This window comes from Manis javanica, chromosome 14 (assembly GCF_040802235.1).
Source record: "Manis javanica isolate MJ-LG chromosome 14, MJ_LKY, whole genome shotgun sequence".
Lineage (NCBI taxonomy): Eukaryota > Metazoa > Chordata > Mammalia > Pholidota > Manidae > Manis > Manis javanica.
Genome location: NC_133169.1, coordinates 11,249,053 through 11,276,002, shown reverse-complemented (window position 1 = coordinate 11,276,002; position 26,950 = coordinate 11,249,053). Strand labels below are relative to the sequence as shown.

Below are 26,950 nucleotides of genomic sequence, written 5' to 3'. Positions count from 1 at the left end.
ATGGCTTCATTATCATATATTAATTGACCATATATGTTTGGGTTAATATCTGGATTCTCTATTCTGTTCCACTGGTCTGTGGCTCTGTTCTTTTGCCAGCACCAACTTGTCTTGATTATTGTGGCTTTGTAGTACAGGCAGCTTCTTTTTAGGAAGGACCCTTGTTAGAGTTCAGCTGCCATTCCTGTGGTCATAGGGAGCAGTTGGTCTCAGCCAAAACCCTACACCCACTGCACTTGGAAATCAACCAGTTCAGTCAGTTGGCTGTGTACTTAGAGATAGGATGTAAACAATATTTTTGACCTCAGAAATCTTAACTGTTTGCTGGAGACCAGAAAAATTATTCTAAAGTAATTAAAGAACAATCAAAGTATTTAAAATTTGTAATAAGTGCATTTGAAGTGTAGGTGAAAGAAACACTGAAGCTAGCTTCTTGAATTGAGGCATCTCCTGCCTTTTTTGTTTTGGGAGCAGGAGGAGCATTTTTTATCTTGCACATTATGCAAAATAATGTACCTGAGACTCAGCATGCTAAAGGATAAATAAACTAGTCCTCGTATTCCAGGGCCATTTTGGATGAAGGATGAGAGAAACTAACCTTTGTGGAGCCCCTGCTGCATGCCAAATGTTTTTCATGCCAAATTTTGTGCCCCAAATTTCCTGGTCTCTGTGCCCCCTTGCCAGTCACTTAAACTCAACCTTCTGGGCAAGTTGTACCTTATCCCTTTTACATCTCTTATATTTTATTTGTCAGGCATGCTCCAGGAAATGGTGTAAGTACTTCGTTAGTGTGGTTTTATTAAATTCTTCTGGTACCCCTGGGTGGCGGGCGGTGTCCCCAACTTAGGGATGACGCAGCCACAGCTCCAAGAGGTTGACTTCTTTAGCCCAGTGCACAGACCTAGTGAGTCGTCAGCTTAAGACATGAGTCTGTGTCAGGCTGCCTCCAAGTACCAAGCCACATAATCGATAAGAAACATAAACAGCTCACCATAATAAAAGATGGACCTGTTAGGTGTTTAGCTGACAACAAGAGAAGAAGAAAAAAAATGATACTGGAGCACAGAGAATGAAGCTCATTTTGACCCAATGAATGAACTTATATTCAGTCAAAGAGGTGATTCTGGGGAGCAAGGTCCTGAGCAGCTCTGCCAGCCCTGCTCTCCTGAAAACCCTGTTTCACAGCCCAGCACCTGGGGCTTCGTCGCCCATGCTGTCTCACGGTATAAATGGGACAGGGGGCCTGGGGTCCTTGTCCCCTTCACAGGAAGGCAGCAGCCTTCCCCACAGTACTTTTAACTAGAAACTCAGACGAACCCTGTAGGAGAGGAAAGACTTGAGCTAATGAAGTAGCATTGTAAAGAGAAATTTCTAATTATCACAAGAACTGGGAAGTGAGACTTTACACTACTTGCAAACCAACAAATTAGCCTGCAGCAGCTTATGGTGGCTGGTGGAAGACAAAACTCTTGGATCAGAGATGAAGGATGATCTATTACTCATAGCAAGAATAGCTTGCTTTTTTGTTTTTTTACTTATAGTAACAAACAGTTCTTGATTGAGCTATACTTCACATACCATAAAATTCGCTATTTTTAAGGTGTGCAGTTCAGTAGTTCTTAGTATATTCACAGGGTTGTGCAGCCATCACCATTAGTTCCATAACATTTGCATCACCCTCAAAATAAACCCTATACCCATGAGCAGTCCCTCCTCCCTCCTTCCTCCTCCCAGCCCCTAGAAATCACCGATCTACTTTCTATCTCTATAGATTTGCCTATTCTGGGCATTTCATATGAATGAAATCACACAGCACTTGGCATTTTGTGTTTTCTTTTACGTGGCATAATGTTTTCAGGGTTCATCCATGTCATAGCATGTCTCAGTACTTCATTCCTTTTTATGGTGGAATAATATTTCAGTATATGGTTGTATTGCAATCTGTTCATTCATTATTTCATGGACAGTTTGGTTGTTTCCACTTTTTGGCTATTACGAATAATGCTGCCCTGAACATTGGTGTACAGATTTTTGTGTAGATGTATGTTCTAGTTGTCTTTGGTATATACCTACAAGTGGAATTACTGGGTCACATGATAACTCTGTGCCAAACTGATTTCCAAAACAGCTGCCCCATTTACATTCATACTAGCAATTTCTCCACTTCTTTGCCAAAAACTATTATTTCCTGTTGATTATAGCCATCTAATGGAGTAGTATCTAATTGTGGTTTTGGTTTACATTTTCTTAATAACTAATTGAGCATTTTTTCATGTGCTTATTGGCCATTTGTATATCTTCTTTGGAGAAATATCTATTCAAATCCTTTTCCCATTTTTAAATTAGCTTGGCTTATTGACTTGTAAGAGTTCTTTATATATTCTGTACACTAATTCCCTATCAGATATATGATCTGCAAGTTTTCTCTCCCATCAGTTGTATTTTCACTCTCTTTATAGTATCCTTTGATGCATGAAAGGTTTTAATTTTGATAGATTATAATTTTCTATTTTTTCTTTGGTTGCTTGTGCTTTAAGTATCAAACTAAGAATCCATTGCCTAATCCAAGGTCACAAAAATGTACACTTGTGTTTTCTTCTAAGAGTTTTATAGTTTTAGTTCATATTTAAGTCTGTGATTCTTTTTGAAATTATGTATGGTGTGAGGTAAGGGTCAACTTCATTCTTTTGCATATGGATATCCAGTTGTCCCAACATTGTTTGCTAAAAAGGTGGTTCTTTCCACCCATTGAATTATCTTGGCACCCTTGTCAAAAATTAGTTGACCATAAATGTAGAAGTTTATTTTTGGGCTCTCATTTTGTTCCATTGATCTATATGGTCTATCCTTATGCCAGTACCAGATTTGCTTATTGTAGCTTTGCAGTGAGTTTTGATATTGATTACCCACTTACTCTTGAACCCACTATTTGTCTTTGATGCACACCAGTTTTCTGAAACTTTTTGCAGAGTATAAAGTGGCCTATATGATGCCAAGTGTATTAAAGACCTTCAAAGGACTCTGTTTCTGTAATCATAATAGATTGGATAGCCTAAAAACCCTCTCACAAGAAAATAGTTGGGCATAGGTGCTAAAACATATGAAATACTACTTTTAAATAAGAAAGTAAGGAAAATTACGAGGGCCTCAAACGAACAGTAACTGAGAACCAGAAGAATCTGGCTGATACTATAGGGTCTTTGCCTGCCTCAAATCCCAAAGGGCTTAAGTTATAGTGGCCATTTGGGACAGCAGATGACACAGTGGGCCTATGTGAGGAGGGGCGTGGTTCTTGATACAACTGCAAAAGCAAGATCCTTGAAGGGTTGGACCCTCCGTGCAAGTGTGAACTACAAAACTTTGCTCACTGGCCACGGGTGTTGAGGGAGCTAATCTGTCTTCTCCTGGATTTGAGGCTGGTGCTGGCAATCACCCCAAGAACATATAACAACAGGTCTAGTTACCTGTGAATTGGGATTTAAATCATACTACCTGCAAGGTCTGGGAAACTTCAAGCTAAAAATTAACCTTTGTTAAAGTTAAAAACTCAATTCATGAAAAAATACTTAATTGTAAATGGAAGGAAACTTCCTAAATCCGATACATAGTATCTATAAAACATATACAGGAAACATCACTTGGGAAACAAATACTTGAAAATCAAGAACAGGATGTGAGTACCTCTATCACCTCTTCTGTTTAACATTTTCAGGGAGGTCTAAGAGCCAGTGAGAAAATGCAAAGGAATGAAAACTTTAGGAATTGGACAGGCAGAGACAAAACTCATTGTTCACAAATGAGTGCCTAGGTGGAAAGCTTAAATGAATTTTAGACATAAAATAATTATATATATTATTATTTAACTTCAATTTCTGTCTATCTTTTCTTTTCAGCTGAAAATCATGATTCCTAATAAAACTAATTACTCTAAAATAATTCTCAGATAATTATTGAGAATTAGCAGAGTGGTTGAATATAGGTATGCAAAAGTTGATTGTATTTGTGTGCAAAAGGAACCAAAAATACAAGGAGCTAGAAATTAATAAAAGTTGTTCGAGACATATATCCAGAATATTATGAGAGTTTATTGAAAGATGTTACTGAAGACCTAAATAGAGGACTACCAGATTATGGATAAGAAGACTCATTTTTGTGATCCTTAAATGGATCTATAGATTCAATACCATTTTTACTAAAATACCCAAAGGACTTCCAAAGAACTTGAGAAACCAATTACAAAATTTATGTGAAACAGAAAAGTCCCATGAATAAATACAACTCCCTGAAGAAGAATAAGGGGGTCAGAGAGGAGAGCCAACTCTCTGCCATAGTAATGATGACCCTCTGGTGATGCGGTGCTAGTTGACATATGGAGCAGAATAGAAAGCCTAGAAATAGACCCACATATAGGAACACTTGGTACGTATGTATAAAAACCAGGTGGCATTTTAGATCAGTAAGGAAAGAAGGGAGTAGTTGGTAAAGTGGTTCTGAGATAATGCAGTATCTATACAGGAAAAATGAAACTGGATCTTACCTCATAACATGCCAAATGGAGTCTAGATGGAATTTAACAACATAGAGCAAATGAAATACTTAAGTGCACAACTTGGATAGCTTTCTGTTTCAGATCTGGAACAAGATATGAATACCAGCCATTGCTATTTCTGTCACTGTTGTGCTGGTGGTCTTGGTCAGTGTTGTAAGGCAAGGAAAAGACAAAGGAATTGGAAAGAAAGAAAAGTGTCACCAATGCAGGTCATAACAGAAGAACACAATCAGTTATCATCTCTATTCCCAGTTTGTTCGTTTCCCGCAAACTTTAAACTTGTATATTCAGTTGCCTGTTCACTAACTCTGCTTGGGTGACAATATTAACAATATGCATAGTAACCCTGATGGTCCCAAACTGAGCTCCTGATAATGCCTTAGCCTGCTCCTCCCACAGTCCTTCCCATCTCAGTAAAAAAGCCCGAGACATATTCTCATTTCACACTTCACATTTTTCTCACACTTCACTTTCAACTTGCTGGTAGGTAATTTTGGTCCTCCCTTAAAAACATACCTCGAGTCAAACAATCTTTTGTATCAGAAGGGAGGAGGTGAATGGTTATCTCTTTAAATTGGCAAAAATACACAGCAGAAGGATGAAGAGGAATAAAGATGGTAACTTGTGGGGGAGGGAAGGATAAAAGGATAGAAAAGATGGAATTATGTATCTGAACTTAACTCATTGTTAAGTATATAAAAAGTATCATAATTAAATCAAAATTACACATTTAAAACACTCCCCCAAACAGAAGAAATTGGTGACATAACCAGTCTGGTGTCAGAGAAAAGAATTACTCAAATTTGCTTTAGAATATAGTATTTCAACTATCTTTTCAGTAGGACTTATTATGAGGATAAAAAGAACTGCAAAGAAAACTAACTTTACTCAATAAATTTGTTGTCAGTAATAATCCTGATATTATTTGAACCTGTTATATATTTAATGTAGGATAAAACAAGAAATTAGATTAGTTCCTTAGGAATCATAATTTTCATCTTAAGAGAAAAGATAGAAAAAAATTGAAGTTAAATTAAATTATTTATAGCTCTTAGATGGTTGACCTTTGAACAACAAGGGCTTGAACGGTCCGTTGCTCACTCCACTTCAGCCTCATTGGCCTCCTTGCTAGATCTTGACCCTGCCACAGGGCCTTTGCACTTGCAGTTCTCTCTGTTTAGCATGTTCTTCTCCCAGGGGTTGGCCTCCTTCACTCAGATGTCACCTCAAAGGGCCTGCCTGGCCATTCACCCTAGATTGCAGCCCTCTACTGCTGTCACCTCTCTGACCTTATATGTCTCCTTAACACTTACACTGTTGAACTTGCCATACACATTACTTATTCATCTTACTTATAATCTGTCCTTTTGGAAGAAGATAAGTCCCAGGAGGGGAGGGGTCTTTGTGTACTCTGTTCACTGCCCCTAAAATATTTTCTAGCACAGAATAGGTACTCAATAATACTTATTGAATGAATGAGAGGAAGTGAAGACAGTGAGTATAGACAACTTGTTCAGGATTTCCGTAATGAAGGAGAGTAGGAAAACGGGGTCGGAGCAGAGGAGGATGTGAGGTTGAAGGTGTTCTGTGTCTGTAAGTATTAAGACAGCAAATATGAGAGATCATTTGGAGGCTCATCCAGTGGAGAATTGGGGCCAGAGAGACGGGAGGTAACAGCATCAAAGGCCTTAAGAAGGCACACGAGTGCAGGGAGGTGACTGACGCGGTGCTGGCGGGGTGGGGAAGTTCTCTCTGTGGACTAAGAATGGGGGTTCTCAGTTGAGTAGAAGGGGAGGGCATAGGAAGTCTGAGTAGAGACGTAGACTGCAGTAGTTTGGGAGAGTGGGGAGCTGACGATTAGGGATAGGGAGTAGGAACGCCCTGCAAAGCGCTCTGCACACGGAAGTGATAGCAGTGATAAACCAGGCACCTCAGCCAGGTGAAGAGGGAGGCAGGGAGGTGAAGACAAGTGGAGTGGGGTGGGGCAGAATGGAGAGCGGGAGAGTTGGGCTAGAGTCAGGAGTTAGCCGGATGGTGGAAAGTGGCAGGGTTGAAGGATCGCAGTACCAGAGTGGAGTGGAAGAGCTAGAGGGGTGAGTGGGGAAGACGGCTACAAAGTGTGGAGGTTGAAATTGCCATGTGGAGGTCGGCGCAGTCACCGGTAATGACGGTGCAGGGTGGGCCCTGAGACAGAGGGGGCTCAGGGGATCGGGGAGGCAGCTGTGGGTCCCTTTCTGTTCTGTGTGTGTGTGTGTGTGTGTGTGTGGCTTACTTTTATCATTTTGTATATTAAAAAATATCTATACTGGCACATGTATGCCAGTAGACATTCAGACGCATATGTTGTGCCATTCAAAATTGCTGGCATTCAAACCTTTTTTATCTGCAAAAATGTCAATTTCACATGGTCCAGACCATTATTTTCAACAGTTCTCACTACTTTGAACAGCTTCAGTGAGCCAGCCCGAGTGTGTGTCCTTGTGAAAGTGTGAGTCTCTAGGGCCTGTACCCGGGTGTGGGATCGGCCCCACAGTACACCCGGCCTCACCCGGAAGGGGGGCTGGCTTGCCTTCCCACCAGCCGCAGCAGTGTGAGAGCTCTGTTCTCACCAGCGCTTGGTGTCCTCGGGCTGCTACGTAGCTGCCAGTCTGATGGGCATGGAATTACTTAGCACACAGGAAATGCAGTAAACTTCTACCTGTAGCATGAAGTCAGTGGTCCTTAAATGCTGGTGCCATAATTATTAGCAGGCTGTAGATCCCTTCCTTGATGTTTTTGATAATGACTGATTGAAAGGGATCTCTTGTTAAGTGAAACAGGTTACAAGCAGAATGTACAGCATGATCCTGTAATCTTTACATAGATGTGCAGTGCACATGCTTTGGTGGTAAGATTATGGGGTTGTACTTCTATTTTGCTTATCTGTGTTTTTTTAACTTTTCTTTTTGTGTTTTCTGTATTTCTATAATAAGCATTTAATGCTTTTGTAATTAAAAAATTCTAGTAAGTTATTTTCATTCTTTGAAATGAGATGTAGAAAATTCTCTCAGGGGCAAGAGGCAATTTTAGCTAAATGTATCAAGCCTCCTGTCAAATCTGTAATTGGTTGAAAAATTTTATATGGACAAATTCAACTATTAAAGGGCAGGGGAAAAAATGTGACAGTGAAGGCACACCTTCAGATTTGAGGGCTTCCTAATGCTAGCTGTCCACTCTAAGAGTACTGCCAAGGTACTCTTGGTAGTACTCACTGGTAACATTGAAGTCCCATGGATGAGAAGATGTTCACAAGGTTTTTTTTGTATTTGTGTGGGTGTATATGGTTGGGGTTCGGGGATCTTCTCTTCTAACCTTCAAGCACATTTCCTGAAAACTAGTGCTTCCTGAATCTGCTGGATACCATGGAGCAGGAGTTTTTGACCTTGGCCGCATGCTAAATCATCTGGGGAGCTTTGAAAAACATATTGCCACTTTAATCCCAACCCCAGAGATTCTGGGTTTGTTCACCTGGGGTGGGCCAGGCACTGCATTGGTAATTATAAAAGGAAGAAAAAAAAAACAACTCTCCAGCTGAATCTCCTTAGCAGTCAGAACTATAGAACACGGGTTGGCAAACTGTAAGAGGGTCAGAGAGTAAGTATGTTATGCTTTGTAGGCCATATGCCTCTGTTGCAGACACTCAGATGTGTCATTGTAGCCTGAAAGCAGCCACAGACAATAAGTAAATGAATTTGTGTGGCTGTTTTCCAATAAAACTTTATTGACAAAAAGGGGGTATTGGATTTGGCCCAAGGCTGTGGTTTCCTGATACAAAAATATTAAGCCGTTTCTTACTTTATTTAAGTGATGGTGAAATCTGAAGAGAAGAAAGCTGTGGTATTATATGATATAATGAAAAGGATGTAGGATTTGAAGTCAGAAGCCCTGGGCTCAACCTCTGCTCTAAGTTGGCTATGTAATCTTAGAGAAGTCACTTAACCTCTCTGATCCTTATTTATGCTTTTGAGAAAGAGGACAAATGATGTGTGCTTCACAAGGTTTTTTTGAAAGATCAAATGGAATAAAGTATATGAAAGTGCTTTATAAAAGAAAATGCTAAGTACATAACTGCTTGTTCTCACAAATTGCTTGTTGCTCAGCAGCTTGTAGATTCATGTGTAATAAACATTAAATATTTAAAAGTAAAGCAAATTAGAAAATTTGAATTTAAATGTAATATAAACATCAAAATTGAGACAAATGAGTTATGCATAATGCATTTCTATTTTCCTAAGCCAACAAAGTGACTTTAGGTTGGTAAAAGCTGCTTTTGAAAGAAGATGGTATAAATATACGTTTTGGAAAAAATAGAATTTTCTAGGGAAAAACTGGTTTTCATTATGGTTGTGGAATTTGCAGCACTAACGTGCTGGTGGGGAGGCAAAGAAGGAGGAAGTGGAGAGATGCTCACGTAGGGGTTGAGAGTTGGAGGTTTGAAGAGAAGCGTTGGCGATGGGCAGCAGAAGCGCCACCTGTGACCTTCAAGAAAGAGGTTTCAGTGGGGCAAGAACAGAAGCCAAACTGCAGGCAGTCAGGAGGGAATGGGCGGAGAGGAAACGGAGGCTTTAGGTGGAGACGGCTCTGTCTACAAGTTTGGCAGCAAAGAGGAAAAATAGGGTGTAGTTCCTAAGGGCATCAAGGTCATGCAGACATTATTTCCAAGGTGGGCGGGGCATTTATGGAGAGGGCGGGCCCAGCCGGGGAGTGGGAGGGTCCCCGGGGGAGGGAGGCAGCCTGAGGGCAGACGGGGAGGAGAGGCGGCCGAGAGTGTGTGTGGAGGAATGTCCAGCGAGTGGGGAGGTGACCACCTCCTTGGCAGTGGAGGCCCGGCTACCTTAAGAGAAGTGGGAACGGGAGACTTTCGGACAAGATGTGGCGGGTGTGAGTAGCCTGCTCAGCGGCTGACCACAGACAAATTTACACTGGCTCAGTGCACTGGCCACCCCTTTCCTCTCCGTGCGTTCTCTTGCCCTCAGACTTCACTTGGCCCATGTGTTAGACAGGAGAGCACCCGTGTGTACCCTCTCTCAACTACGGGCGCCTTGTGTGCAGGGCTTAGCATGAATTCAAATTAGTATGTACTGTAACACTGCTTAGCACAGGTTTGCTGAATGTCTGTTGAATGCATGAAGCAAGAAGTGAAGGCGGGTTGCTGTGTATATGAGACTGAGCCATCAGGGGCAGGAAGGCGTGTGTAGTAAGTTTGTTTAGAAGTGAGCCTCCCCTCCTAGGTAGAGATGAAAGGAGATAGCCTAGGCTCCTAATAAATTAAAAGTCACTTCCTCCTGGGAGCCTACCCACAACCCCCTTTCCCTCCAGTTCTAGGTTAGTTACCCATACTGCGCTCCCTTCACGGCTCATATCTTTCTCATCTATGTGTTTGCATCACCTGGCACAAAACCTGGCACACAGTGCATATAACAGGTTTTCATTAAGTGTGGGTTCAGTTAATAATGAATTCTCTGGTTGGGGACCTGAAACCTTGCCTGGCACACAATGCACATAGCAGATTCTCATTAAGTGTGGGTTCAATTGATTATAGGTTTGCCGGTTGCGCATCTGAAACCTTGAGAACTGGTGGTAAGTTTTGTCTCTGGGTCTCTTTGGAACCCTGCCACTGCAGGAGGAAGTTCAGTATCTCCTAAAGGACCTCAACCCCCTCCGTGTCTACAAGATCCAGGACCGCTGCAAATGGTAAGGACCGTTCTTCCTTTGTTTTCTTTGAGAAGCAACTCCTTTCCTCCTCGTCCGTTTTGCTGGTGCCCTCAGGTTAGAGTGGCTCAACAACTCCCAGGGCCACACCCGCTGTGACTTGGCATAGTGACATTTGGGAAACCCCCTTTCCATATTTAACCCTCTGGCTTGGCAGCTAATACTGTCTTGTCCATACAAACCTTGGTTGAAAAGTCCAAAAACGTGGGTTTGCTTTTGGTAATGTCCTTGTTCTGTTTTCTTACTTGAGGTAAGTTTCTCTACCTGCCTCAGTCTTGGTTGCCCCAGAAAACTGGATCAACTGGTATTTTCCCTTTCTGATTTTCAAGGCCATAAAAATGCTTTGAACTTTTGGAGGGAGTGGTATGAAAGAAGCCCAAAGCCAGGGCCATATAGCATAAAGTGAGAGCGCTCACCCCCGGATGCCTGCAACAGTCTGTACGGGGCTGGACATCAGCATGGCTTGTCCGTGCAATTTGGAACGGCGGCTGTCTGTTGTTGCCAAAGGGGAGACGAAGCTCTTCCTGCCCCTCTGTTCTGAGTTGGGCTCACAGCTGCCGTGTCTCCTTCCTCTGCAGCCTCGCATTTGTAGAGCTGGGCTCCGTGCAGAAAGTGGCACTTGCAATCCAGGAGCTGAATGGGAGGCTTTTCCACAAACACAAACTGTACGTGAATTCAAACAAAACGTCTTCCAGGAGGACCCCTGACGTGGGCTAGAGGCCCCAGGAACTGCCCGTATGTCTTCTGACCTCCATGCGCTGGGTTGCTTTGTGCTCACACTTCAGAGCTTGGCAGGCCGCTTTCCATTCTTTCTCCACCTTCAGTCTGGTCTTACTATGGAGAAGGTGGGGGCTTTCAAGAAATTAGGGAACCTTTATGACCTTTAGCAGTCAGGAGCAAAGTCAGGTACAGAAAACTTGGCATTTTTGAAAAAAAGGGAAGGCTGTATTCTTGGCAAAGACAAAAAGGGTTATTGGACAATTCAGAGCTTTTTCCACCTGGAAGGTTGAAATCGAGGTTTTTATTTGATTTATGTAGAAGTGTTAACTGAGTATCTATTGTTTGCACAGCTTTATTCTGGCTGCTGGTGTGAGGGTAAGAAAAAAGTACAATCTGGTGCTTCCTGGCAGGAAGACAAGCACTGATAAATATTTATTGAAGAATAAATAAATATCAATCGACTGATAATACTGACAATATTGCCAAATGAAATGTGGGAATGGGGGAGTTTTGGGGGGGGATAGAGCATGGTGGGTCTGCTTTTGTGGACAGAGAAGGGAAGGCCCGTGCCTAAACCCCAGGAACTTCCCTCAAGAGAAGGGGCCAATTCTCAGTAGGGGAGGTGAATTAGAACCAAAGGATTCCACTTCTGAGCCCAGACTTTTAGGGATTGACTTGGTTGCATATATGAGGAAATCTGACCAACAGTGACTCAAACAAGTTAGCCATTTGTTTTTCTTTCCTATTGAAGAATTCAGGAGGTAGAGAGCCCATGGTTGGTATGGGAACTCCAGGCTGTCATCAGGGTTCCAGCAGGAAGAAGGGGAGAGGCAAAGAGTAAAGGGCCCTATCTCCTCACAAAAGGTACATTCTCAGAGGCCTGGACCACAGTTCTGCTTGTTTTGTTGGAGGGAACTGCCACTCATGGGCTATGTGCAAAGGACGCTGGGAAATGTAGCTTTTAAACTAGGCATGTGCTAAACCTGGGGTCTGTCAACAAGGGAAGAAAATGCCTATAAGGCAGATAACAAGGTCAGCCACAGCTGGAGGAGCTGGAGATGGGTTGAGAGGTAGACTGGGATCGCCACTTGGAGATCATCAGAGGTGGCTTCTCTTGCTAGTTTCAAATAGTTTTCTTCCTTTCTCTTTAAATTCTCACTCTTTGAAAGGGTGGGCTGTCAGACTGTGCTCCTTTCTGACCTTTTTGATTATAGTCATCAGTTGCACTGCAATCTCTCTGTCATGCCCCGTTATCCACCAACTGCATCAGCTTCTGGCTCACTGTCTTTCTCTGCCATCATCACTCAAGTTCAGTGTCCATGTGGATGATCTAAGATACAGTCTCTTGCTTCCTAGACCATTGTATCTGTAATGCCCCTTTCTTCCACGTGGTCACAGTTGCCCATTCCACTAGCTCCATCTCAGGCTTTGTCATTGCTCACAACTGGACATCTCCTAAAGATCTAGCTCAAGCATCCCACTCTGCCCACCCCCCCATTCTTTGTAGCTCTCTTATTCTAGAAGAGTGGTTCTCAAACTTCAACAGCATCAGAATTAACTGCAGAGCTAGTCAAACCGCTTGCTGAGCCCCACCTGCAGAAACAGGAGTGAGAGGGTCTCGGGAAGGACCTGAGAATCTGCACAAGTGCCCTGCGGTGCTGGCGCTACTGATCCTGAGACCGCATTTTGAGGAGCGAAGTTCTAAAGCTTCCAGTCCTACAATGAGACACATTGGGACCCTAAATCCACTGCCCTCACCATTTCTTCACTATTTCACATTATCTTTACTCCCTTCCCACCTTCCATTAGTTATAACTACCTTAGTTCAAATGTCTGTAACTCCCTTAACTCATGGGATCACATCTTACAAAACCCCACTCCAGTTGGACCCAGACCCCTGCCGGTTCTGAAACTGCCGTCTGAGCCTTTGAAGACATTCACACCCCCTGGCTTGCTGGTCTCAGTATGTGTGTCGCCAAGGCTTTCCCACTTTTCCAAACTGACCTGTCTTGGAATTCTCTAATCTTTTCTGTTATGTCCAGTCTGCTATTAAACCCATCTAATGCATTTTTCATTTTAGATAATGTATTTTTCAGTTTCCATGTGGTTCCTTTTCCCCCATTTCACTGCTAAAATCTTTCCCTTTTCACTCATTTTGTCTTTTCTTCTAGATTCTTAACCAGAGTTATAAAATCATTTTCTGCTCATTCCAACATCTGGGTTATTTGTGGCTCTGCTTCTACTGACATTTACCTCCTTGATTATGGGTCAAGGCTTCTTTACGGATATAGGGACTTTTTATTGTAGGTTGGATATTGTGGATGGTATATTGGATAGACTTTATATTACGTTCTCTAAATAGCGTTGAAATTTTTTCCTAGCAGAAATGAAATTACTAGCTGATCATTTGATCTTATTAAGGTTGGTTCCCTTTGTTGTTATACTTCATTTTGAGCCTCCGTTCTTAGGCAAAATCTTTTTCCTAATGCCCAAAACTGCAATTGCTCAGTGGTTTGGTTGTTGCATGTTTACTTTTTAAAGAAACAGCCACACTGTTTGCAGAGTGGCTGTGCCATTTTATATTCCCACTAGGAATGTTTGAAGGGTTCTCTGCATCCACTCTAGCATTTGGTGTTTTCTTGGTTTTTTGTTTCAGCCATTCTGCTAGGTGTATAGTGATACCTTATTGCGGTTTTACTTTGGAGTTCCCTGGTGCTAATGATGTTGACCATCTCTTCAGGTGCTTATTTGCCAGCTGTATATCCTCTTCAATAAAATATCTCTTCATTTCTTCAGCCTATTTTCTAATTATATCGTTTGGTTTTGTGCTGTTGGATTTTGATAGTTCTTTATATATTCTAGATACTAGTCCTCTGTTGGATAGGTGGTTTGCAAATACTTTCTCCTACTTGGTAGCTTGTTTTCCATTCTCTTAACAGGGTTCTTTTGCAGACAAACTTTTAAATTTCAATGGAGTCCAACTTACCATTTTTTCCTATTTTTCCTTTTATGAATGATGCTTTTGTTGTCAAGTCTATGAACTTTTTGTCCAGCCCTAGATCCCCAAAATTTCTTATTTTTCTCCTAAAAGGTATATAGTTTTATATCTTACATTCAGGTCTTTGATCCATTTTGAATTTACGTTTGTGTATGGGGTTAGACAATGATCCAGTTTCATTCTCTTACATGTAATTATCCAGTTTTGCCAACACCAGCTGTTGAAGAGACCGTATATGTTTGGGTTAATGTCTGGAGTCTCTATTCTGTTCTACTGGTCTGTGGCTCTGTTCTTGTGCCAGTACCAAATTGTCTTGATTACTGTGGCTTTGTAGTAGAGCTTGAAGTTGGGAAGCGAGATGCCCCCTGCTTTATTCTTCCTTCTCAGGATTGCTTTGGCTGTTCGAGGTCTTTTGTGGTTCCATATGAATTTTAAAACTATTTGTTCCAGTTTGTTGAAGAATGTTGTTGGTATTTTGATAGGCATTGCATTGAATCTTTAGATTGCTTTAGGCAGGATGGCCATTTTGACAATATTAGTTCTTCCTAGCCAAGAGCATGGAATGAGTTTCCATTTGTTAGTGCCCTCTTTAATTTCTCTTAAGAATGTCTTATAGTTTTCAGGGTATAGGTCTTTCACTTCCTTGGTTAAGTTTATTCCTAGGTATTTTATTCTTTTTGATGCAGTTGTGAATGGAATTGTTTTCCTGATTCCTCTTTCTGTTAATTCGTCATTAGTGTATAGGAAAGCAACAGATTTCTGAGTATTAATTTTGTATCCTGCAACTTTGCTGAATTCATATATTAGTTCTAGTAGTTTTTGAATGGATTCTTTAGGGTTTTTCATGTACAATATCATGTTATCTGCAAATAGTGACAGTTTGACTTCCTCTTTACCAATCTAGATGTCTTGTATTTCTTTGTTTTGTCTAATTGTCGTGGCTAGGACCTACAGTACTGTATTGAATAACAGTGGGGAGAGTGGGCATCCCTGTCTTTTTTCCGATCTTAGAGGAAAAGCTTTCAGCTTCTTGCTGTTGAGTATGATGTTGGCTGTGGGTTTGTCATATATGGCCTTTATTATGTTGAGGTACTTGCCCTCTATACCCATTTTGTTGAGAGTTTTTATCATGAATGGATGTTGAATTTTGTTGAATGCTTTTTCAGCATCTATGGAAATGATCATGTGGTTTCTGTCCTTCTTTTTGTTGATGTGGTGGATGATGTTGATGGATTTTCGAATGTTGTACCATCCTTGCATCCCTGAGATGAATCCCACTTGATCATGGTGTATTATCCTCTTGATGTATTTTTGAATTTGGTTTGCTAATATTTTGTTGAATATTTTTGCATCTATGTTCATCAGGGATATTGGGCTGTAATTTTCTTTTTTGGTGGGGTCTTTGACTGGTTTTGGTATTAGAGTGATGCTGGCTTCATAGAATGAATTTGGAAGTATTCCCTCCTCTTCTATTTTTTGGAAACCTTTAAGGAGAATGGGTATTATGTCTTCTCTGTATGTCTGATAAAATTCCGAGGTAAATCTGTCTTGCCTGGGGGTTTTGTTCTTGGGCAGTTTTTTGATTACTGCTTCAATTTCTTTGCTCGTAATTGGTTTAACTTTTGTGTTTCTTCCTTGGCCAGTCTTGGAAGGTTGTGTTTTTCTAGGAAGTTGTCCATTTCTTCTAGGTTTTGCAGCTTGTTAGCATATAGATTTTCATAGTATTCTCTAAAAATTTTTTTGTATTTCTGTGAGGTCTGTTGTGATTTTTCCTTTCTCATTTCTGATTCTGTTGATGTGTGTAGATTCTTAATAAGTCTGGCTAGAGGCTTATCTACTTTGTTTATTTTTCCAAAGAATCAGCTCTTGGTTTCATTGATTTTTTTCTATTGTTTTATTCTTCTCAATTTTATTTATTTCTTCTCTGATCTTTATTATGTCCCTCTTTCTGCTGACTTTGGGCCTCATTTGTTCTTCTTTTTACAGTTTCAATAATTGTGACTTTAGACTATTCATTTGGGAATGTTCTTCCTTCTATAGATAGGCCTGGAATGCTATATACTTTCCTTTTAGAACTGCTTTTGCTGTGTCCCACAGAAGTTGGGGCTTTATGCTGTTGGTGTCGTTAGTCTCCATATAGTGCTTGATCTCTCTTTTAATTTGATCATTGATCCATTGATTATTTAGGAGCATGTTGTTAAGCCTCCATGTGTTTATGAGCTTTTTTGTTTTCTTTGTACAGTTTATTTCTAGTTTTATGCCTTTGTGGTCTGAAAAGTTGGTTGGTAGAATTTCAATCTTTTTGAATTTACTGAGGCTCTTTTTGTGGCCTAGTATGTGGTCTATTCTGAAGAATGTTCCATGTGCACTTGAGAAGAATGTGTATCCTGCTGCTTTGGGGTGTAGAGTTCTGTAGATATCTGTTAAGTCCATCTGTTCTAGTGTGTTGTTTAGTGCCTCTGTGTCCTTACTTATTTTCTGTCTGGTGGATCTGTCCTTTAGAGTGAGTGGTGTGTTGAAGTCTCCTAGAACGAATGCATTGCATTCTATTTCCTCCTTTAATTCTGTTAGTACAGAATTAAATTCTGTTTGTTTCACATATGCTGGTGCTCCTGTATTGGGTACATATATATTTATAGTGGTTACATCCTCTTGTTGGGCTGACCCCTTTATCATTATGTAATGTCCTTCTTTATCTTTTGTTACTTTCTTTGTTTTGAACTCTATTTTGTCTGATACCAGTACTGCTACACCTGCTTTTTCTCTCTACTGTTTGCATGAAATATCTTTTTCCATCCCTTGACTTTTAGTTTGTATATGTCTTTGGGTTTGAGGTGAGTCTCTTGTAAGCAGCAGAGAGATGGGTCTTGCTTTTTTATCCATTCTGTCACTCTGTGTCTTTTGATTGGTGCATTCAATCTGTTTACATTTAGGGTGATTATTGAGAGATAGGTACTTATTGCCATTGTGGCTTTAGATTCGTGGTTACCAAAGGTTCAAGGTTACCTTCTTTACTATGTATCTGTCTAACTTGACTCGCTTATTAAGCTATTATAAGTACAGTCTGAAGATGCTTTATTTCTCTAGCTTCTTATTCCTCCTCCTCCATTCTTTGTATGTTAGGTGTTCTATTCTGTGTTCTTTTATGTTTCCTTTGACTGCTTTTTTTTTTTTTTTTTTTTGAGAGGGCATCTCTCATATTTATTGATCAAATGGTTGTTAACAACAATAAAATTCAGTATAGGGGGGTCAATGCTCAATGTACAATCATTAATCCATCTCAAGCCTAATTCTCGTCAGTCTCCAATCTTCTGAAGCATAACGAACAAGTTCTTACATGGTGAACGAATTCTTACAGAGTGAATAAATTCTTACATGGTGAACAGTACAAGGGCAGTCATCACAGAAACTTTCGGTTTTGATCACACATTATGACCTATAAACAATCAGGTCAAATATGAATATTCGTTTGATTTTTGTACTTGATTTATATGTTCATCCCACATTTCTCCCTTTATTATTATTATTTTTATTTTTAATAAAATGCTGAAGTGGTAGGTAGATGCAAGATAAAGGTAGAAAACATAGTTTAGTGCTGTAAGAAGGCAAATATAGATGATCAGATGATCAGGTGTGTGCCTATGGACTAAGTATTAATCCAGGCTAGACAAGGGCAGCAAGACATCCACGGATGCAGAAGATTTCTCTCAAAGCAGGGGGGGTGAGGTTCTGAGCCTCACCTCTGTTGATCCCCAAATTTTCACCTGATGGCCCCCCTGCGACTGTGCCTGTCTTAGGTTGTTCCTCCCTTGAGGAATCTTACCCGTCTCTGGCTAACCAGTCATCTTCCGGGGCCATACAGGGAAATGTAAAGTTGGTAAGTGAGAGAGAAGCCATATTGTTTGCAAAGGTTAGCTTTTTACTTCTTTGCAGATTTATGCCCTGTGGCTTCTATGCCCAGCACTTGTCCTTTGACTGCTTTTTTGAGTAGTTGATTTTATTTTTTGCCTTTAGTTAGTGTTTGGTTGGTCTGCTTTCGTTGCTGTGATTTTATTTTCTCTGGTGACATCTATTTAGCCTTAGGAGTGCTTCCATCTAAAGCAGTCCCTCTAAAATACCCTGTAGAGATGGTTTATGGGAGGCAAATTGCGTCAATTTTTGCTTCTCTGGGAATTGTTTAATCCATCCTTCATATTTAAATGATAATCATGCTGGATACAGTATTCTTGGTTCAAGGCCCTTCTGTTTCATTGCATTAAATATATCATGTCATTCTCTTCTGGCCTGTAAGGTTTCTGTTGAGAAGTCTGATGATAGCCTAATGGGTTTACCTTTGTAAGTGACCTTTTTTCTCTCTCTGGCTGCCTTTGATACTCTGTCCTTGTCTTTGATCTTTGCCATTTTAATTATTATGTGTCTTGGTGTTGTCCTCCTTGGGTCCCTTGTGTTGGGAGTTCTGTGTACTTCTGTAGTCTGAGATACTATTTCCTCCCCCAGTTTGGGGATGTTTACAGCAATTATTTCTTCAAAGACACTTTCTATCCCTTTTTCTCTGTCTTCTTCTTCTGGTACCCCTATAATGCGAATATTGTTCTGTTTGGATTGGTCACACAGTTCTCTTAATATTGTTTCATTCCTGGAGACCCTTTTGTCTCTGTCTGCATCAGCTTCTCTGTGTTCCTGTTCTCTGGTTTCTATTCCATTAATGGCCTCTTGCGCCTCATCCAGTCTGCTCTTAAGTCCTTCCAGATACTGTTTTATTTCTGTAGTCTCCCTCCCAACTTTATCCTTTAACTCTTGCATATTTCTCTGCAGATCCATCAGCATGGTTATGACCTTTATTTTGAATTCTTTTTCAGAGAGATTGGTTAAATTTATCTCCCCAGGCCCTCTCTCAGAGGTTGTCTGGGTAATTTTGGACTGGACAAAATTCTTCTGCTTTTTCATGGCAATAGAGGTGGATGTAGGCAGGTTGCAGGTGTGTCAGGTGGGAGAACAAAGTCTTTTCCTGCTTGCTGGTCGCCTTGCCCTTCTCCACTGTCTGTGTTGGTTACCCACACTCCAGGAGCAGCCTCCGGATTAATCCCCTTAGCTGCCTTGGGCGGGGCCTCCTTCAGGGCAGGACAGAGCCCTGCGGGGAGTGGCAGGCACGCTGGGTGTGCCCTCCTGTGATAGCAGTGCCTCCGCTGGGCAACTGCACGTTGGCGGAAGCCTTGGGTCTGGCCCGGGTGGCTGTGCACTGGGAGGAGATTTTGGGTGGTTTCTTGGGGCATGGTCACTCCCGGGCCGCTCGCTTGGCTGCCGCTGCCGCTGGCTCACATGCTACTGGGCCAGTGTTTCGGGGTCCATGCAAGCCAGAGGAACGAATGGCTGGCTGCTTATCGCTGTGAGGGGCTTCAGAGCTGCACTGCCGCATAGGGGGTTAGGTCGCCTGGAGTTCCCCAAGATTCCCAGCTGCTGGGCTGAGTGTGCCGGGACGATTCTGTCCAGCTGTGAGGTCCCTGTCCCTTTAAGGCTTTCAAAAAGCACTCGATTTTCTTTTGTCCCAGGGGAGGCGGTTGTGGGGACCCGCTCACAAGATTTTGCCCTTCCATTTCTCTAATATCCAGCACACCGTGCACCGTGTGTCCGTGCTCCTGGTGCGGATTACTAGAGCTGGTTGTTTAGCAGTCCTGGGCTTTCACTCCCTCCCCGCTCTGACTCCTTTCTTCCTGCTGGGGAGCTGGGGTGGTGGGGACACTTGGGTCCTGCCTGGCTACGGCTTGTGTCTTACCCCCTTCGTGTGATGCTGAGTTCTCGCAGATGTAGATGTAGCCTGGCTGTTGTACTGTATCCACTGGTCTCTCTTTTAGGAATAATTGCATTTGTTGTATTTTCAAAAATATATATGTTTTTGAGAGATTTCTGCTGAGCTACTCATGCCGCCATCTTGACTCCTCCTTTAAACTTACCCTTTTTGAGGGAACATAATTCTACCTGTAAAGAATGTTGAATTTTGTCAAATGCTTTTTCTATATTGAATGATATGATAATGTGATTTTCTTCTTTAGTCAGTTAATATGGTAGGTATACAGTGATTGATTTTTCAAATATTGAGCTAGCCTTGCATTCCTGAAATAGACCCCCACTTGCTCATGGTCTGTTTGCCAATACTTTGTTAAGTATCTTTGCATTTATTTTCATGAAGGATACTGACCTATAGTGTTTTTTTTTTTTTTTTGTACTGTCTTTGGTTTTAGGATCATGGTAATACTAGCTGTATAAAATTAATTGGGAAATTTTCTTTCCTCTTGGAAGAGATGGTGTGGAATTGATGTTAATTTAAATGTTTTGTAGGATTCTCCAGTGAAATTATTAGAGCATGGAGATTTCTTTTTTGGAAGGCTTTTAGTTATAAGTTCAGTTTCTTTAATAGTTATGGGCTATTTAATTGATCTATTTGAGATTGGGTGCAATGTGATAGTTTCTATTTTTTGAGGAAGTGTGGTATATTTTATGTGAGTTGTCACATTTTATGTGAGTTGTTGACATTTATGTTTGTTTTTTTGTGTGTAGAGTTATTCTTGGTATTTCCTTATTATCCTTCTGATGTCTCTGGGGTCTGTAGTGATAGCCTCTTTCATTCCTGAAATGGGTAATTTGTGTCTTTTTGTCGGTCTTGCTGGATGTTTAATTAATTAACATTTCAAAGAACTAGCTCTTTGTTTCATTAATTTCCTCTATTTTTCTCTCTTCAGTTTCATTGATTTTGCTATCTCAGTTTCTATGTTCTGTTTTCTTTGGGTCTGCTTTTATTTCCCTCAGGGTCAAAGTTGGGTGTTATTAATTTGTAACTTGTTCTGTTTCCTATTGTATGCTTTTAGTGCTGTAAATTTCTCTTTAGGTGATGCTTTGCCTGCATCCCACAAATTTTGATACTGTTTTTCTTTTGCATTTTGTATGTTCATTTTCATTCAGTTAAAAACATATTCTAATTTTCTTTTTGATTTCTTTGTTCTATGGGTTATTTTGAAGTGTGCTATTTAGATTCCAAGTATTTGGAGAGTTCCACCTGTTCTCTGTTATTGATTTCTGACTTAATTCTATTGTGGTTAGATAGCATACTTCCTATGACTTGAATCCCTTTACATTTATTGAGACTGACTTCATGGCCCAGGATATAGGCTGTCTTGGTTTATGTTCCCTGGGCACTTGAAAGGTTGTGTATTCTGCTGTTGGGAGGAGTGTCGTGTACATGCTGATCAGATCCGGTTGGTTGATGGTGTTGTTGAGTTCTATATTCTCTGGAAGGATATGCTCCAATACAATGAACCTATAAAGCAAAAAGTGAGGGGATCTGGGAGTAGGAGATCCAGCCCTGGTAAGGGACCAGAGACCTCCCGATGACAGACGGGTAGAATCCTGCACAGCAGCCAGTCCGGGACAGCGGGATGTTGTGAGATCCAAGGGTGGTATCTGCACATAAAAAAGTGGGAAATTAAGTGGAGAGCTGTTATAAAGAGCCATTGGAGGATGTGGGGAAACGTACCCAGAGACTTGAGAAAATCCAAGTAGATGGAGGGAGAAAATGGAAGCAGTTCATTCCTGGACTGCTTATATAAGAATTCAAATAACTGTAACATTTAACTTTTAAAAAATATTGAAACTTTTTTTCATCATAACTCAATTCAGCAGCAATTGGTATTTATATAATAGTAGGAACACTAGAGGGTTTGTGCAGGGAGTGCTGTAACTGGATTTAATTTACATTAAAAATAGCTTTATTGAGGTCTTAAGTATACTTAATTGAACTATTATTTACATAAAAGAAAATGAGCCCAGTTTAGGTGAACAGTTTGATGAATTTTGACAAAGACATGCAGCTGTGTAACTACTATCACAACCCTGTATGGAGCATTTCAATCACCCAAAAGGTTCTCCTGTGCTTGTTCCCAGTCAATAATCCCCCCTGCATGGCCCCAGGCAACCACTGATCTGCTTTCTATCCCTTTAGGTGAGATTTATCTTTTCTAGAATTTCATGTGAATGGAATCACGCTGTAAGTGCTTCTTTGTGTCTGGCTTTTTCATTCAGCAGAGTGTTACTGAGATTCAGCCACGTGGTTGCACCATCAGCAATTCTTTTATCGCTAAGTGGCATTCTGTTGTCTGGCTGTGCCTCCATTTGTTCATCCGTTCCCCTAGATTTACGCTGTAAAGCGGCCGGTAGAATAGAACCCAGGACGCAGGGAGACCTGTGTCAGGTGGCCCCGTGCAATAGGAAAGTGTCTTGGCACACCAGCCCCAGCGCTGTTCCCCAAACACGCCAGGCGCCTCCCTGCCTCAGGGCCTCTGCCCCTGCGGTTCTCAGCCTGAAGGCTTTTCTCCCAGATGTCAGCTCGGTTTGCCTTCTCACTTCACTCAGGTCTCTGTTCAGCTGTCCCCCTTCTGCTTCCTTTGTGTTTCTTCATTGCCCTAACAGTCACCTGATGCTGTATTTCTTTGTGTACTTATTGTCCGCTTCGTGGTGGTGGTGTCTGAAACATACGCATTTCACAAATATTTGTGAGTGACTACATGTGGGCTCCCTGAGAACGAGGTCTGGGCCTTCCACCTTGTCCCTCTCTGCTGGCACGTAGTAGAAGTACATGGTGTGTTGCTTGGGTGTCAGAGAAACAGGTGAGGGTAAAAGCTGTGAATATTAAATTTCCCTCTCACTGGCTCCAGGTGCAGCCGCCCAGGGGCCCTAGAAGGGACAGCCCAGGGTGACGATGAGCAGAGAGCCGGGATGTGGCAGTGAGCAGACATGGAGGCTGCAGGCAGGGAGGACGCTGCTCTTTTGAGCATTAGACAAGGCCTGCACTGCTCAGGAGTGGTGTGGGAGACTCCCTGATGTGACAGGGGACCCAGATGGGCGCCCCTGCATCCCTAAGCCCTCTGGCCACTGACCTTTGTTTGCCTGTGTCTTCCCTCCCGCCGCTCAGACTCTGCAGCGTGATTCTGGAGCAGGCTACCTCTTAGAACGCTTGACCAGCTGGGAGAAATGTCCCAGGACAAAGTGAAGGGACCGTTAACAGCAGTTGATTGATCTGGGCACGAGGGTTACAGTGCTTCTGGAGACAAGAGAACTTAATTAAAATCAGCTGGTTTGGCAGCTGCTGAGATGCTGCCCCTGTTGCTGCAGCTTCCAGGTGGCCACTTGTGTGTTACACACACATCCTGAAATTGAGGTTTGTTTTCGGGTGACGTGCCTGCTGTGGTGGTTGGATGATAAATATGTCGATTATCCTCTGAAACTCAATTTCACAAGCTGTCAAAATGGGCCCGTTATATTTATCTCTTATTTCACTAGGAAATGGTGATTAAACCAAAGATGGTTTTAAATGTTTCTGTATTAACAATGTTTAGCTTGAAACCACTGCTGATAATTGGTTCTTAGGGTTGGCATTTATAGCTGTCTTAGGAGATGCTAAATAAAAAGGCACCTTTGTGCTTGGCTAGAGGACACTGTTTAGCACCGTCACCTTGTTTTCTCATAGGTGAGGATGGTGTAGTGCAGGGATTGGATTTGGGTCTCACTGGTTGAGCATCTCATTGGTAGTCAGCCTTCACCGAGGGCTCCCTCTGCAGGCTCTGTTCTACTCGCTTTGCTGCTGAACCGGTTTATTACAGCGGGAGGGCTGTGTACTCTCCCTTCCTGTGTGTGAGGACACCAATTAACTAGCCCCAAGTGAAGAAGCCAGTCAGTCCTGGACCAGGATGGGAGTCCAGTCAGTCTGACTGCAGAAACCACCCTCCAAACCACTTTCTCCTACTGCTGCCGTTTACTAGGCGCTTACTGCATGCCACGTCCTGAGCAGAGAGTAGCCCTACTAATCTCCCCTCAGTGCCGGTGTGCTTCCTGGGATTGAAGAGGAAACCAAGGTTTAGGGAATTAAGAATTTGCCCCCAGTCCTTTCAGCTCCGTCCTTCTCTCTGTCCCTCCCGTCCTCCCTACCTGCCTGCCTGCCTGCCATCCTCCCTCCCTCCCTCTCTCTCCTCCTTCTGCTTCTTTCTTTTCCTTTTTTCTTTTTTTCACTCACACATATTTACTGAGAGCTCCCTATGCACCAGGCAGTGTTCTGGCCGTGGAGTTCCCTCAGCAGTCAAGATACTTTGCAAAAGACAAATGTGCTTCATACTCTTGAGATGCTTATATTCCAGTGGCAAGAGACATATGACAAATCAATCAGTCAATAAGTAAATAAAAGAAAAGGGCAGATAATGAGTACCAGACAGAGCATTGAAATAAGGTGATGAGAATGAGGAGCTATCTCCTTAGAAGGCTCGCAGGGCGGCCTCCTGTGAGGCCTCAGCTGAGATAGATGGTGAGTCACAGCCAACCCTGGGAGGAATGGGGGGGAGGGCCTTCCAGGCACAGGGAGTGCCTGCAGGTGCTCCGAGGCGGGACAGGGCAGGTGAAGGGGAGGGGCTGTCTGTAAGAGATCGTGTGGCCTGTTGGGTGGTGATGAGATGGTGGCAGCCAGGGAGCTCTTTGGCCGCTGTTGCTGCGGACCCCCGAGAGGTGGTGGCAGTTAGTATCGGGGTGGTAGATACAGAGAGAGAGGAGTATGTGGGTTCGGGTGTGTTTTGGAGAAATTAGTGGCTTTACTGGCTAATAAATGTGATGTAGGGAGCTAGGGAAAGAGATGAATTTGGCCTGAAACACTAGGTAAATAATAACGCAGTTTATAAATTGAGAGAGTTGGGTTGAAGCAGCCTGGCAGGGGGCGTGGGGGGTAGTCTGTTTAATTTTTAAAAATTAAACTTTAAAAACTATAGTTGATATATTTAAAATATATAGTTGATATACAATATTATATTGGTTTCATTTGTTTTGTTTTTTAGATTCCACATATAACTTGAAATCATATGGGGTTTGTCTTTCTTTGCCTGGCTTATTTCACTTAGCATGATACCCTCTAGATCACAGATAGCAAGATTTCCTTTTTTATGGCTAATATTCCATTGTGTGTATGTACCACATCTTGATCCATTCATCTGTGAATGGACACTTAGGTGGGGTCTGTAATGCGGCTTTGTAAATAATGCTGCAGTAAACATAGGGATGCCTGTATCTTTTTGAACTAGTGATTTTGGGATTTTTTTGGGTAAATTCCCAAAAGTGGAATTGCTGGGTCATATGGTATTTCTATTTACAGTTTTTGGAAAAACCTGCATACCATTTTCCAAAGTGGCTGGACCAGTTTACATTTGGGGGGAGGGGTCTGTTTTAGACATGCTGCATTTATGTACCTCTTAGCTGTCCGGGCAAGTATCTGAGCTGAATTCCAGAGAGTAAGTAGGGCTGGAGACCGGGATTTGGGAGTCTCCGGTGTATTGTTGATCCCTGAAACCATGGGACTGGAGATGACAGTGGAGAGAGGGCAGATGGAGGAGAGGACCAAGACCTGGGATGTGCCAGCATTTACTGGTTGACCTGAAAAGGGTTGGCTGGTGGCAGAGAAGGACAACCAGATGCGTGCAATGTCAAGGAAGTGAAGAAAGAAGTGTTTCTGGAAAGAGGGAGTGGGTGGAATCCTGCAAGTAAATTCAGAGCAGAGAACATGAAGGATTCAGCAACCTGAAGGTCATTGCTGATTGCACAGAGCCATTTCAGGGAAACCTGGTTGGAATGAGTTAAAGACAAAATGTCAGGTATGAAAGTAGACAGGACTCCAGACCATGCTTTCAGCGAAGGGAGCAGAGAACAGTGGTAGCCAGAGGGGATGTGCCGTCCGGGTCTTTTCAAATGGGGATAATAGAGCATATTTGCTTCTTGGTAGGAGACACCCACCCAGGAGGAGAAAGAGGTCTTGATGGCAGGGGTGCTGTTCTTGTGGAGGCGAGATGGTGTGAGACCAGAGCAGGTACCCGGTGGCCATGGTAATGGGAGGGCTGGCAGAGGGGTGGGCACAGTGGGGGGCAGTGGTGGTTTGGATGGTACGGTGAGGGACCTCCCATCAGCTGCATCCAGCTTTTCCCAGGTGAAGATGTGAGTTTACAGGCAGGGCTGGGGAGGATGTGGTGGGTTTGAGGAGAGGGCAGTTGGGGTGTGGAGTAGTCCATTTGGAGAGAAGGAAGGAAACTTCTAGGGGCTTGTGGGACCATAAGGCGTGTCCAGTCGGGAACGGTGGCTTGTGTGCTCCCTGGCAGCACCCATGGCTCCGAAACAGGAGGCGGCAGATGCGTGGGTGTGCCGGGCTCATGGGGGTCCTGGGGGCTGGCTTCGGGTGAGAGCGTGGACAGGGAAGCCAGCCTGGGTTGGGGGCTGCAGGCTTGCAGGGAGCGGTGGGCCCCCAGGCCTCCCCCTCTCCACCAGCCCTGCTTCCCCATCACCACTTCCACCACTTTTTCCTCTTCTTTTCCTCAAGAGGAGCCCACAGGGACCTCCTGGGATCAGCGCTGGACCAAGTACTAAGCTCAGGACTCCCTTGACTGTGGGTCCTGATGGCGGCGCCGTACCAGCAGCCACCTCCCTCTCTGTTCTGACCATCTTTTCTTTGGCTGGCTCAGGATCCTGGCAAGAAAGGAGACAGTGGGTGGGAGTCCCCAGAGTCAGCTGAAGCCTGTGTCAGCACAAAGGCCGTGTCTCCAGATTCCCTTGGAGTGATTCCACATACGGATCAATGAAATAAACACTGCCATGCCTGAGTGATGCCTTTTCTGTTCTTCTCTAGGTTCTGGAGAAGCCCTCTGATCAAGGAATTGCCAGAACCACTGATGAGACCCTGGGCTGCCATGTGCTCCCAGGACGTGACTTTGCAGCTCCCAATTTATTTCTCCTGGACATACTTCCAGATTCATCCTGTGTTGACCCCTCAGTGTGGGAATGTCCCTTTGTATTCCTCTAGGAAGCTTTCTGATTAGCATATATCTTCCAGCAGACCCTCCCTGCCGCCAGGTGAGGACCCA

At 42.8% G+C, this 26,950-nt stretch overlaps 1 protein-coding gene across 1 annotated transcript in view; it reads left to right on the top strand.

Moving 5' to 3' along the window:
• TDRD10 (tudor domain containing 10) overlaps positions 1-26,950 on the top strand; it is a 39,455-nt gene that overhangs the window by 6,656 nt on the left and 5,849 nt on the right. Inside the window, 3 exon segments of the mRNA XM_037016690.2 lie at positions 10,212-10,282; positions 10,879-11,035; positions 26,716-26,756. Of these exon segments, the coding sequence (XP_036872585.2) occupies positions 10,212-10,282; positions 10,879-11,035; positions 26,716-26,756 (269 nt within the window).